Source organism: Triturus cristatus, chromosome 2_2 (assembly GCF_964204655.1).
Source record: "Triturus cristatus chromosome 2_2, aTriCri1.1, whole genome shotgun sequence".
Lineage (NCBI taxonomy): Eukaryota > Metazoa > Chordata > Amphibia > Caudata > Salamandridae > Triturus > Triturus cristatus.
Genome location: NC_140582.1, coordinates 968,408,813 through 968,421,459, shown reverse-complemented (window position 1 = coordinate 968,421,459; position 12,647 = coordinate 968,408,813). Strand labels below are relative to the sequence as shown.

The 12,647-nt window shown below is 49.2% G+C and overlaps 1 protein-coding gene across 1 annotated transcript in view; it reads left to right on the top strand.

Moving 5' to 3' along the window:
* The window catches only part of LOC146863013 (ADP-ribosyl cyclase/cyclic ADP-ribose hydrolase 2-like), a 234,883-nt gene that overhangs the window by 72,595 nt on the left and 149,641 nt on the right, over positions 1-12,647 (top strand). The window contains exon 5 of the mRNA XM_085642395.1: positions 794-876. Coding sequence (XP_085498521.1) covers positions 794-876 — 83 coding nt within the window. The remainder of the gene's footprint in view (positions 1-793; positions 877-12,647) is intronic.

Below are 12,647 nucleotides of genomic sequence, written 5' to 3'. Positions count from 1 at the left end.
GTAAGAATTCATATTGGTTATGTCTATATTCTCTAAAAACATCTCCCAGAAACTAATGCCCCGATAAGAACGGCATTCTATTGTTCATTTGCCATTTTAATAAAGGGCATCTTATTCAGCTCGCTATTTCCCGATGCCAGTGTCCCTACTAACCACAAAGAAACCCCAAGCAGAGGGCTGAGCCTCACAAATACCTGAGACAGCACCCCAGAGGTCAGATCTTCGAAAGACATTGCAGCGAGTAATAACGTGACCGTCTCTTTCAACAAACCTTGCAAATGTTAACTTTTGTGTACTACATTACATCCATCCCAAACCATCCTTTCACTCGCAACCCATCCATCCACCCACCTTCCATCCATATGTGCCCTTTAGAGTGGACCTTTCAGCTGTCACAGTTTTGTAAGCGCTGGCTGGCCGCAGGTAGCCGCAAAGAGCAGTTTTTGTTAATTTGCACTATGGTTTGCTTTTGTTTAAAATATATTTTGTTGATTGAACCATTCAACACCAACAACCCATCAACACAATCAACCTATCAACACCTTCCATCCATCCACACCATAATCCATCCATCCATCCATCCATCCATCCATCCATCCATCCATCCATCCATCCATCCATCCATCCATCCATCCATCCATCCATCCATCCATCCATCCATCCAGCCATCCAGCCATCCATCCATCCATCCATCCATCCATCCATCCATCCATCCATCCATACTTTAGAATATGTTCATTACCTAATCTCTGACACCATTTTTTTAAGAATATCATTCTTACATTTCCTCCAGGAGTTGACTATATTTCTTGCCCTACAACCTCCGAATGTGAAAACAACGCAATAGAATCTTTCTGGAGAATTGCTTCAGTCACGGTAGGATATTCCAACTTTCCATTGTGTTTTTTGGTGTCTTATCGTCGTCACATCAAAGAGTTTGTCACTGGCACAGTTTTACTCACACTTGGGCTTGGGGCAGTGCCCCGGAACTAGAGCGAAAGCCCTCTGCTGCATCGGTCCTGGATAGAGCTATTCCAGAGCCGCTTCAGAATGATGCTTCAAGAGGTCAAAGTTAGAAACTGATTTTGAAGATTCTAATCACCAAGGTGTCCACTATTCTCCTATGTTGATTAGGTGCTAACCAACATTATACTCATATAAGCATCACGTTTAATACTTGTGTTCGCGGTGCCTCAATTATGTTAATTTTATGTTCTCAGAGAGTGTTTTCCACCTCTCTGAAGTCCCACCACATTTGGTAGCCCTGCAGGTCAGACCTCTCAGAATTCCCAGTGTTTGTGCGCTGTCTGGACCCTGGCCACAAAAGGCAGAGAATATTGTTGATTTACGTTGTAATTTCCCAGTGCCGCTGTGTGACACCCAGTTTTATCCCTCTTCACAGGGCCACGCTGAAGAGCCACCATTGAATGGTGAGCTGGAAACTCTTCCACAGACTAGGTTTCCAGCTCAGGTGTGAATGTGAATGCAATTTATAAAGCGCTACTCATGCCCGAGGGCGTCTTGGGGTTGTTTGACGAGGGAAAAGGTGCAGAAGTAGTTTGAGAGCGTGTGGGCAAAAGCAATTTGAGTAGAAGCAATTTGAGAGCATGGTGAACTCTCTGCACAGCTGGGCTCCATTTAAACCTCCTCTGGACATGGACGGTGGATTCAGATTAGTTCCTTCCCTCCGGGGAGGACGGTAGTGGTGGCTATTAAGTACTGCAGTTGGTCCAAAGCCCCAATACCCATGACTCCGCCCCTTCTCCCCGTAGAGCTCTACAGTGAGAACTATTTAAAGGTTGGGAGGGCTGTAGTTAGCTTTTTAAAGTACATATTTTTGATTATAAAAAACATTTACAAAGTTTAGACCACAAAATGAAACGCATCATGGATAAAGCATTGGACATAAAAAAGGTCAAATGTGGTTGAAAATTGCATATCTGTGCAAATCCGTTGGACACTGAAGCATCCCCATAAATGCCTCAAAAAACTGCCTGATTTCCGCGGACATTGTATTCTGGTCTTTAATCCCACATTAAATTCTTTCCAAATTCAATAACCAGGGGCACTCACATACATGAACATTTCCACATGTAGCAAGTTCGCATTTCTGCACGTAGAAATTACACTTTTACATTTACAAATTATTTTTCTCCCCACAAGAAAAATATTTTTTCTTTCGAAGAAACCCTTTCCCACAGGGCTTCCTCCAATTTTGGGATGATCCTTCTTCATTACCATGCAGGATACCGACTTAGGGGCATCTTTATGAGAGCCTTGTGTCACGATTGCACCATGCAAAGTGGAAAATGCATGATGCAAGGCTCTGAGTCAGATTTATGAAGCCACGCATAGCCATCTTGCATGAATTTGAGCGGCCTCATAAGTCTTGAGTAAGGCCACATATCGCAAAGGAGGCGTTCCATGGGCATTGCGGTGGGTGTTCCCACACAACTCCCATGAGTTTTGACGCATTCACAAATTTACAAGGACTTGTAAACCTGGGAATGCGTCCAAATCTTATGCCTCCCGAGGCGAGGCATAACAAGGAGAAATATCTCTATTTCTCCCTGTTTTTCCTCTTTCTATGTGTACTGCATTCTGCAGCACACATAGAAAGAATAAAACACCTCTCAGAATTGTTTTTGTGCAGGAAAAATCCTGCTGACAAAAAACCTGCAGTGCAAGGGTGCCTGCGTTGGCACTAGGCTGCCAAAATGGTATTATCGCAGGGGTAAGGGGAAGCAATGCACCGTATTGGATAAATGCAGTACATTTCTGCCCTTTCACTTTGGCGTAGAGCAGCGCTGCAAGGTGACTAGCTGCGCTACCTTATGCCAAATCCCCATAAATGAAGGCCTTTCTCCGGCCATTGGTAGGATTTAATCTCCATCTAATTTGGAAAGAATGGGTGTGACCAAGGTTTGCGATTACCCATAAACTCCAGGTTTGTGAGTGCTCACCAACCTTGGCATGTAGCCTTACCCCAGAATTCTACCAACCTGCCCTGTGAGTAGATTTACTCACATAGAATTGTTTGCCACACTGATGGAACTTCAAGTGCATAAATGATGATTTTTGTGCTCGTTAATGATGGTGTTTGAATTTAAGTGCATTAATATCTTAGCTGATCAAGTCCTAAGACAGAAAATTCTAATTGCAGTTGAGAGATTTCATGACAAAAGATAGACACATTTTATAAGTTTTGGAATAGTCTATAACAACGCTAGGGTTTGAAATGAGTGGTTGAGTAGAATATTTGAGTTTTTCCTCTACTGTTGTCTGTTAATATTATGTTACCAACTGGCAAACATTTACATATTCACGCTCATGGACTTCATTCAGGTCATACTTACTACTTTCATTGACTGTCACATGTCAAGGTAGTATCTTGAAATCTGGAATATAATACACCCGTTGTTAACTAAATCCAGAAAGAACAAATGGGTATGCCAGGGCCTGGATTCATTGTCACTCAATCCTATGTAAAAGTTAATTACAGGTTATTGTTTCACAAGAAAGATCCTACCAAGAATCATTAACCTTCTGTCGTTTAGAGGTCTTGTCGAAGTAAAGAAATAGTCCAAGCTAGAGGCAACGTGTTAGAAATGGGATTTCTGGTTGGCTAAGGTATGCTCCTAAGCGAGGTAGAACCCACCACTCTAGTTAGGGCAAGTAAGTTACACATCAAAGATAACCTAAGCTCACCCTCTGGTAGCCTGGCACAGAGCAGGCAGGCTTATTATCAGAGGCAATGTGAAAAGCGTTTGCGCAACACACAAACACAGAAACACAATGACTACCGCACAAAAGAAACTCCACACAGTATTATTTAAAAATATAGTATATTGTGCATAACATAAGACATGAACCATAAATACAGGGCATATTATCCTGGACAATGCAAGAATAAAAACGACTTTCATCATAACATCAGGGCATGTAATGCCAGTTATGTTAGAGGGAAAACACAAACCACAAAATATCACCATAAGTACATGGATCACTAAATAACACCATAAGTGTAGGATGCAGCGCACCTGCACTCCTACTAAACTTCGTACATTCATTAGGCATCCCCGGTAGGGCACAGGAGCACCTGCGTGCCTATAAGTTGCATCACGGTAATTTTTCCTTTTTGGAAATGTTTTCCTCATCAGCAAGTTCCTGATTGAGGACTCACTCCATAATGGACACTCAAGGAACAAGTGCCTTCAGGTAAGGCCCAAACGGAGGGGCGCATACACTTCAGGCCACGTAGAAGACTTGGCTGTGTCCCCTGCTATCAACTCCCAACAGCAGATGCTCATGAGCAAGCTGTGCAGCTGCCAAGCTCAGTACCATCCATGCACCACTGAGGTCTCTCCTGACCTAGGAGCGGTGTCCTTCTTAACAAGGGGGCTTAGAGGAGGTCAGTGGGCAACAATGTGTTGCAGGGCACTTGGGAGGCACGTCAACCCCCCACTGACATTGGCACCCAGGAGCCGTATCATGTGGCGCGGGCCTGTCTCCTTCTGATTAATGGTGGGCAGAATTGGCAGAGTGGCTCTATGCGGAATTCCGCCGAGTTGCCTACAATTTCTGTGGAATTCTGTCTGCCCTATGGTAGCAGCAGAGTCCCAGACCTGGCTGGCAGCGCACTGCGCGTTTGTCATGGAGGGTTCCTTCCCCCTTCCACTGAGCCCCAGACTGCCTCCAGCTTTTACCTCTCGTCCGGTTTAGTTGCTGGTCTTCTGCGCCAATGGTGCTGCCACCCCTCCTGCTGCCGTGGTGGTAATCCATGGTGTTTCTTCTCCTGGGCTGTAACTAATGAAACCGCTTCACTGCGGGACTCGCGAGGACTGCACATTCGCACACATAGAGAGTGGAGACCTTAAGCCAGTCTCCACTCCCCATGCGTGTGCATGCGCAGTCCTCATGAGACCTGCAGCAAAGGGGTTTCATTAGTTACAGCCCAGGAGAAGAATCCTGCACGGCCGAGAAGACAGGCCGGGCACCAAGAACGCCATGCCGAGATCCAGGTAAGGACTGTAGAGGTGGGCGGTGGTAGCAAACCCTGCCACAGTGTGAAATTAGAGTCTTTTGGCTAACTCCACGCTCCCAGCGGAGCGCGGAGTTGGCAAAATTCCACAAACTCTGCTGGCGGAGCAGAGTTTGCCACCCACTCTTACTTCTGACGAGTTGCAGACAGGACAATGCATTGCTCCCGTGATGGTTCCGAACTGGAATGCGGTGAGGCGAGTTGACGGAATACCACCAATCAGGACTCCATCGGGGTTACTGGCAAACGCAGGTCCTTCAGTGAAGTGCACACGGAGTGCTCAATATGCGCGTTTCAGAAAAAAGAGGTATGATCTGTATGGTATTAATGTGTGAGTTGGCATGTGAGCTGGATGTGTGAGTCTTATTATTGTCTGGGTGCTGCAGGATATAGGATATAGGTTCCATAGTTGTACTGAAGTGATTATGTGTGTACTCAATGGCATTAAGGCTTATCCTCATCTGTGAATAGTATATGCTAATATTTTGCATAACTACTGAGAGCTGGCCAATTATTTTTATTGTTTACATTTTTTTTATTAGGTTTATTTGGATTGCCTTGTTCCAGCATAATCTGCTTTGTATTGCAGCAGGGCTACTTATGAAATATGTTTTTCATGTTTATTTTGCTATACTGGTTCACGTGATTATTTAAATGAACACAAGATGGCATCATGCATCGTGAACAAGGATGTTGGTCAGCTAAAAATGTGTTGATGTTTGGCACCCATATTATGCTACAATAAAATTGATTTGCACTATATTTGTGTGCAGCTCTTTGCTGGATGAGTAAAGTTCAAGGAGACAGGGAGTCGGCGGTGGTGCGCGTGCCAACGCAGCTGGATCCCTGGCATTCAGGAAGGTCACCAGCCACTGCCAGTGTGTGTGTGTGTCTGTGAGTGTGTGTGTATGTGCGTGTGTGTGCGTGTGTATATATATATATGATTGTTGCATTTCTGGGAATTGAGCTAATTTCTGAAATTTCAAACTGTTTTGGAACTGAAAGCCTATACATCAAATTTGCAAGTAATGACATATAGAAATAAGTACATCACTGTAATGATGACATGTGCCTCTGCCCTGAGTACCCAACTGCATGTGAAACTGGCATGCTGACTTGCATTTTAGCTCTGACATCACGCTAATCTGCAGAGGCCTAGGCCTGTCCCTGACAATACAAGGTCCGGAACCTGCTTGGTGACCTTGAGCACCGCACTTAGTGTGCCCTCATAGGGGATAGAGAACTACTATGCGTCTTGGGTTTAGAACATAAAGGGGTGGTGGCACCATACCATGTTTTGTGATCACATATTTGACCTTATCTTTTTATCTGTGTCAGTAAGATTGTGGCCTACTGACACCTTCCACTATTAAACTTCCACTATTATGTCATACCCACAACATTGCACTGACGTCTTGTGTATGTTAAGTGCCTGTGCATGTATCGTACGTGTTAGACTTGGCCCTTTTTTCAGGTTTACCCCCAAACCTTTGGCCTCCTATTTTTCTGTCCCTGTTTTTGTTGGCTATATGATTCTGGGCACTTTACCACTACTACTCAGTGCTGAAAGTGCATATGCTCTACATGTAAATTGTGATATGATTGGTTATCCATGATTGGCATATTTGATTTGCTGGTTAAGTCCCTATTAAAGTGCACTGAGTGTGTCAGGGCCTGTAAACCAAATGCTCCTAGTGGACCTGCAGCACTGGTTGTGCCTTCCACATGAGTAGCCCTGTGAATGTGTCTCAGATCTGTCACAGTTGTAAACTGCCATGTCGACCTGGCAAGTGCACCCACTTGCCAGACCCTAACCTTCCCTTTTCTTACATATAAGGCACTCCTTAGGTGGACCCAAGGCACCCGTACGGGTAGGGTGCAGTGTATGTGAAAGGTAGGACATGTACGGGTGTGTGTGACATGTCCTGATAGTGAAATACTGTCCGTCCCATAGGCTAACATTGGCTAACATTGGGGCTGCACTGTAACAATTTACATGTGTAACTTTCAGTAGGGACAAGATAGCCCGAACCATGGCTGTGTAAAAGGAGCAATTTGTGATAGCTTGTTTGGAAGCCACAGTGTCCATTGAAAGATGGTACATTTTTGAAGGGCAAGGATCCAGGGAAGAGGCAGATTTTATCCCTATTATGTTAAGAGCTTAATGAGTTAGACCCAAGATCAGTAGTCTTTTCAACTATCTATGATTGAAAAGATCTGGGGATTGTTTTTATCTTAGCAAAAGATATATCGCCAGCGATTCACAAAGTTCTGGGAATCCCTGGGGTGACACAACAGTGGGGTTTAGACAGTTTATTTAGGCTCTTAAAGACTTCTCTTGTACTATTACAAGCCAAGATATTCCTGGCGGCTCTGAAAGCTGCTTTTGTTTCTTTGACCAGTATTTTGGTATTTCTTAAAAGCTTCTGCGCATTGAAATTTACTCACCAAGTTGTACCTTTTGCACAAGACCCTCTTAAGAGCTTTACATTTACAAGACTTAAGAACACCAGGGACTGTATAAATTCTTCGGAAGGGTTTAACCATTTTTAGGGAGGGTTACATGATCAATAGCCTCTCCAATATATTGAATAATGTCCTGTGCTGCATGATTCATGCCTCCAGTAACGGTGGGCAGGGCCACTCTGCAAGTTTGGAATGATTATTTTGTCCAGTAACAGAGAAGAAACTCATTTGAGAACCATATTTTGACCAGGCGCGCAACGCCCATTGGCCTCAATGAGCTTCAGCCCCCACCGCCCTGTCGTGTGTGTCAGCCAGGTTTTGAGCTTATCACAGCTGCACCTGAGTACTTCACAGGTCTTTAAAAGATCATTTACGTGTTAACGAGACTTTGTTGTTTTTTTCACCCCTTCATCTCCACTCTGTCTATTGCTAGAAGAATTAGTCCCCACTGAAATTTCAAGTAGCCCCCCCCCGAAATTCGGCTCTAGTTGCGCCTCTGATTTTGACTCATCTGATGTGTATGTGGTGACCCTTTATAATACAGTTCTGCCAAAATCAATGGTGATTCGTTGAACCCATTGGTTTAATATCTAAGATTTTTGTTTTAACTGCAACATATGTGGGGTGATACATTGTGGTAAGGTGGCGCACTTTGAGCTGTGCTAGACAATTACATTCAGAATCACACCTGCAAATATTCATGACCTAAGTACAAACAGTTCAGAATTACTTTGCTTTATGACTTCATCCAATTGAGAGCACTGGTCTGGGAGTGTACATGTCTTCATACCCAGCAAGTTTTGGGCACAAAACTGCTTTAGAAGACAAACCCACTCATGCCCGTTCAGAGCATTAGCCTTCCTGAGATTTGGCGACAATTGGCGGTCATAACAAATAATGGACTCGAGCTGCGGCTGGTCCCATATCGAGCAAAGATTCTTCTTACTATCTCGCTGTGCCGACGGATGCATGGAGCCGTTTTGTTCTTTGGGTTGTTGTAGTTCAACTTTGACCAAAACGACCAAAATAGCCATTGGAAGGAAAACGTGCTTAATTTCTTCTATTTCTGTGGGACTGCGATATTTGCCTTGCTGAAAACGAGGCAGGGACACATAATACTCACCTCTGTGAACTTGGATTTATTGTCTTGGGTCAATGGCTTTCATAGCCTAATGCTTCAAAATGACTAAGTCCTAAAAGTCAACATCAATGACGGTTACACGTATGCCATGAGCCATGAACTAAGTATAAGAAGTTTGAGGAAACACTACTGGGGCCTGACATCACAGCGACCACTGCGCCCTCCACGGCCTGGTCGCCCCCACGCTGCCTGCCTGCTCTGCCTGCCTCCTTACCTGCTGCCTGCCCGACCTCGGATCCCCGGCGCCCCAGCCGCCGCAGGGCCGCCCGACCTCGGATCCCCGGCACCCCAGCCGCCGCAGGGCCGCCCACTAAGCCCGCATAGGTTTTCCCGAAGTTCCCTGCCGCGACCCCGCCCCCCCGCCTGCCGATTGGCCCCCGCGCTCCCCGCCTCCCAGCGGACCCTCCCTCCCGGCTCCCTTCTTATGACGCCCCCTGAGCGACCGCGCAGCGGACGCGCGCAGCGGGAGCACCGATTGAGCGCCGAAGGTGCGCCAAAGGTAAGCCCGTCTACGCCCGTCCGCGCCTGGACCGCGCCCCGCGCCAGGACCCCTGGCCCCCGCAGACCCCAGCCCACCCGCCGGACTTACGACGCCGCCACCCTCAACGCACTCAACACCGGCCGAATCCCAGGATGCTACCGAGCCACCCCGAGACGCACCCACGGACCCTTCAGCTGCCACTCCTGCAAGTTCACCAGCATCCGGACCTGCACTGCACCAACACTCACCAAGCCGAACACCAGCAGCAACCACCTGAAGTGCATCCTGCTCAACACCCGCTCCGTCCACAGACACGCCGTCCAACTCGGGAACCTCCTCGACACCACAGCTCCTGACGTCGCCTTCCTCACGGAAACATGGATGAACGCCTCCTCAGCGCCCGACATCGCCATCGCCATCCCAGAGGGCTACAAGATCACCCGGAGGGACCGCGGCAACCAGACCGGAGGAGGCATCGCCATCATCCACAGGAACACCATCCGCATCACGACCAACACCGACGACACCCTGACAACCGCCGAACACCTGCACTTCCAGATCCACGCCGACCCCAAGACCACCCTCAGAGGCACCCTGATCTACCGACCCCCGGGACCCCGCACACCATTCAGCGAAGACATCGCCGACTTCATCAGCCCGCACGCCCTCCCCTCCGCTGACTACATCCTCCTCGGGGACCTCAACTTCCACCTGGAGAACGACAACGACCGCAACACCACCACCCTGCTTGACAACCTCGCCAACCTCGGACTCAAGCAGCTGGTGACCACCCCCACCCACCTCGCCGGACACACACTCGACGCCGTCTTCTCTTCCAGCAAGGACATCGTCTTCAGCCACGCCACCGGACTCCACTGGACGGACCACAGCTGCATCCACTTCAGCTTCAGAAGGACCACGATCCACCACCACCAGCCACAAGTTGCACGAAGAAGCTGGAACAAGATCACAGCCGACCAACTCGCCGCATCCCTGAGCCAGCACCCTCCCGCCAGCTCAGCGAACCCCAGCCAGGCCGCCGACAACCTCACGAAGTGGATCAGCAACTGCGCGGACGAACTCGCCCCTCTGAGGACCCCGCCCAGCAGACCCGGCAGCAAGAAGGCCCCTTGGTTCACCGACGAACTCAAATGCTCCAAGAAGAACTGCCGAGCCCTCGAGAAAGCCTGGAGAAGAGACCCAACACCGGACAACATGACTACCCTCAAGCTCGCCACCTGAAAGCACCATCAACTGATCCACACCACCAAGAAAACAGCATTCAAGGACCGCCTGGACAACAACGCACACAACAGCAAGGAACTCTTCAACATCATGAAAGAGCTCTCCAACCCCAACGCCGGAAACAACGACATCACCCCATCGCAAGACCTCTGCAACTCCCTCGCCTCGTACTTCCACAACAAGATCGCTGACATACACAACAGCTTCAGCACACAAACAACGCCCCCCACGACTGCACCAACGCCCCCCACCACCACCCTCAGCGCCTGGACACCGATCAACACCGAAGACACCATCCGCACGATGAACTCCATCTACTCCGGATCCCCAACCGACCCCTGCCCTCACCACGTCTTCAACAAGGCCGACGCTGTCATCGCACCCCACCTGCGGGACATCATCAACACCTCCTTCGACACCGCCACCTTCCCGGAGAGCTGGAAGCACGCCGATCTCAGCGCTCTACTAAAGAAACCAACAGCGGACCCCACCGAACTCAAGAACTACCGCCCCATCTCGCTCCTCCCATTTCCAGCCAAAGTCATCGAGAAGACAGTCAACAAGCAGCTGGCCGCCTTCCTCGAGACGAACGGATCCCTCGACCCCTCACAGTCTGGCTTCCGGGCCAACCACAGCACCGAAACCGCCCTCATCGCTGCCACCGATGACATCCGAGCCCTGCGGGACAACGGAGAAACAGCGGCCCTCATCCTCCTAGACCTCTCCGCGGCATTCAACACTGTCTGCCACCGCACCCTAGTGCAGCGCCTCAACAACGTCGGAATCCAGGAGAAGGCACTGGATTGGATCATCTCCTTCCTCGTTGGAAGGACACAGAGAGTTCGGATCTGCAGCAACAGAAGTCATCTGCGGCGTTCCCCAAGGCTCCTCGCTCAGCCCCACCCTCTTCAATGTCTACATGAGCCCCCTTGCGGCCATCGCACGCCAACACAACCTCAACATCATCTCCTACGCCGACGACACACAGCTGATCCTCTCCCTCACCAACGACCCCGCCACCGCCAGAGCCAACCTACACCAAGGGATGAAAGACGTAGCCGAATGGATGACGACCAGCCGCTTGAAACTGAACTCAGACAAGACGGAAGTCCTCATCCTGGGCTCCTCGCCCTCCGCCTGGGACGACTCCTGGTGGCCCCCCGCCCTGGGCACCGCACCCAAACCGACAGACCACGCACGCAACCTGGGCTTCATCCTGGACTCCTCCCTCTCCATGACCAGACAAGTCAACGCCGTCTCCTCGTCTTGTTTCAACATCCTGCGCATGCTACGTAAGATCTTCCGGTGGATCCCCACCGAGACCAGGAAGACGGTCACCCAGGCCCTCGTCACCAGCCGTCTGGACTACGGCAACGCCCTCTACGCCGGAATCACCGCCAAGCTCCAGAAGAGACTCCAGCGGATCCAGAACGCCTCAGCGAGACTCATCCTCGACATCCCCAGACACAGCCACATCTCCAGACACCTGAGAGACCTGCACTGGCTCCCGGTCAACAAGAGAATTACCTTCCGGCTCCTCACCCACGCACACAAAGCCCTACACAACCAAGGCCCGAGTTACCTCAACAGCCGCCTCAACTTCTACGCTCCCAAACGCCATCTCCGATCGACCAGTCTCGCCCTCGCCGCCGTCCCCCGCATCCGAAGAGCGACAACAGGAGGAAGGTCCTTCTCCCACCTGGCCGCCAAGACCTGGAACTCCCTCCCTCCCGAACTACGCCTGACCCAAGACCACCTCTCGTTCAGGAAGAAGCTCAAGACCTGGCTGTTCGAGCAGTAGCGGACCCCCCCCCCCCCCAAGCGCCTTGAGACCCTCCGGGTGAGTAGTGCGCGTTATAAATGCCTTTGATTGATTGATTGATTGTCACACAATGCGGTGTTGTCTTGACGGTATGTTCCTGTGTACTTCGAATCCATGTGGACTCATGGCCACAGAGCCCTGTCCTCTACAGGGAGGTTAACTCTGCAATATCAATGAAAGTCCTCAAAATGCGTGCAAGTTGCTAATGCCCTCCGCAGTTCCATTGAGAATACCCCCCCTGTTGTGCAGGACGTGTACTTTGAGCTGAGCATGAACACTCTCCGCTGCTGGGTCAACTCAAGGCCCAACAGATTGACTCAGGTTTATTGAGAACGCATTCTAAGTGTGACTTTCTTTTTTAGCCTTCTTAATTTAAATCTAACAATAGCATCCTTGCATATAATCACTTCTACATAACCACAGTCTGCAATTTGGATACTGACTTTTGTGC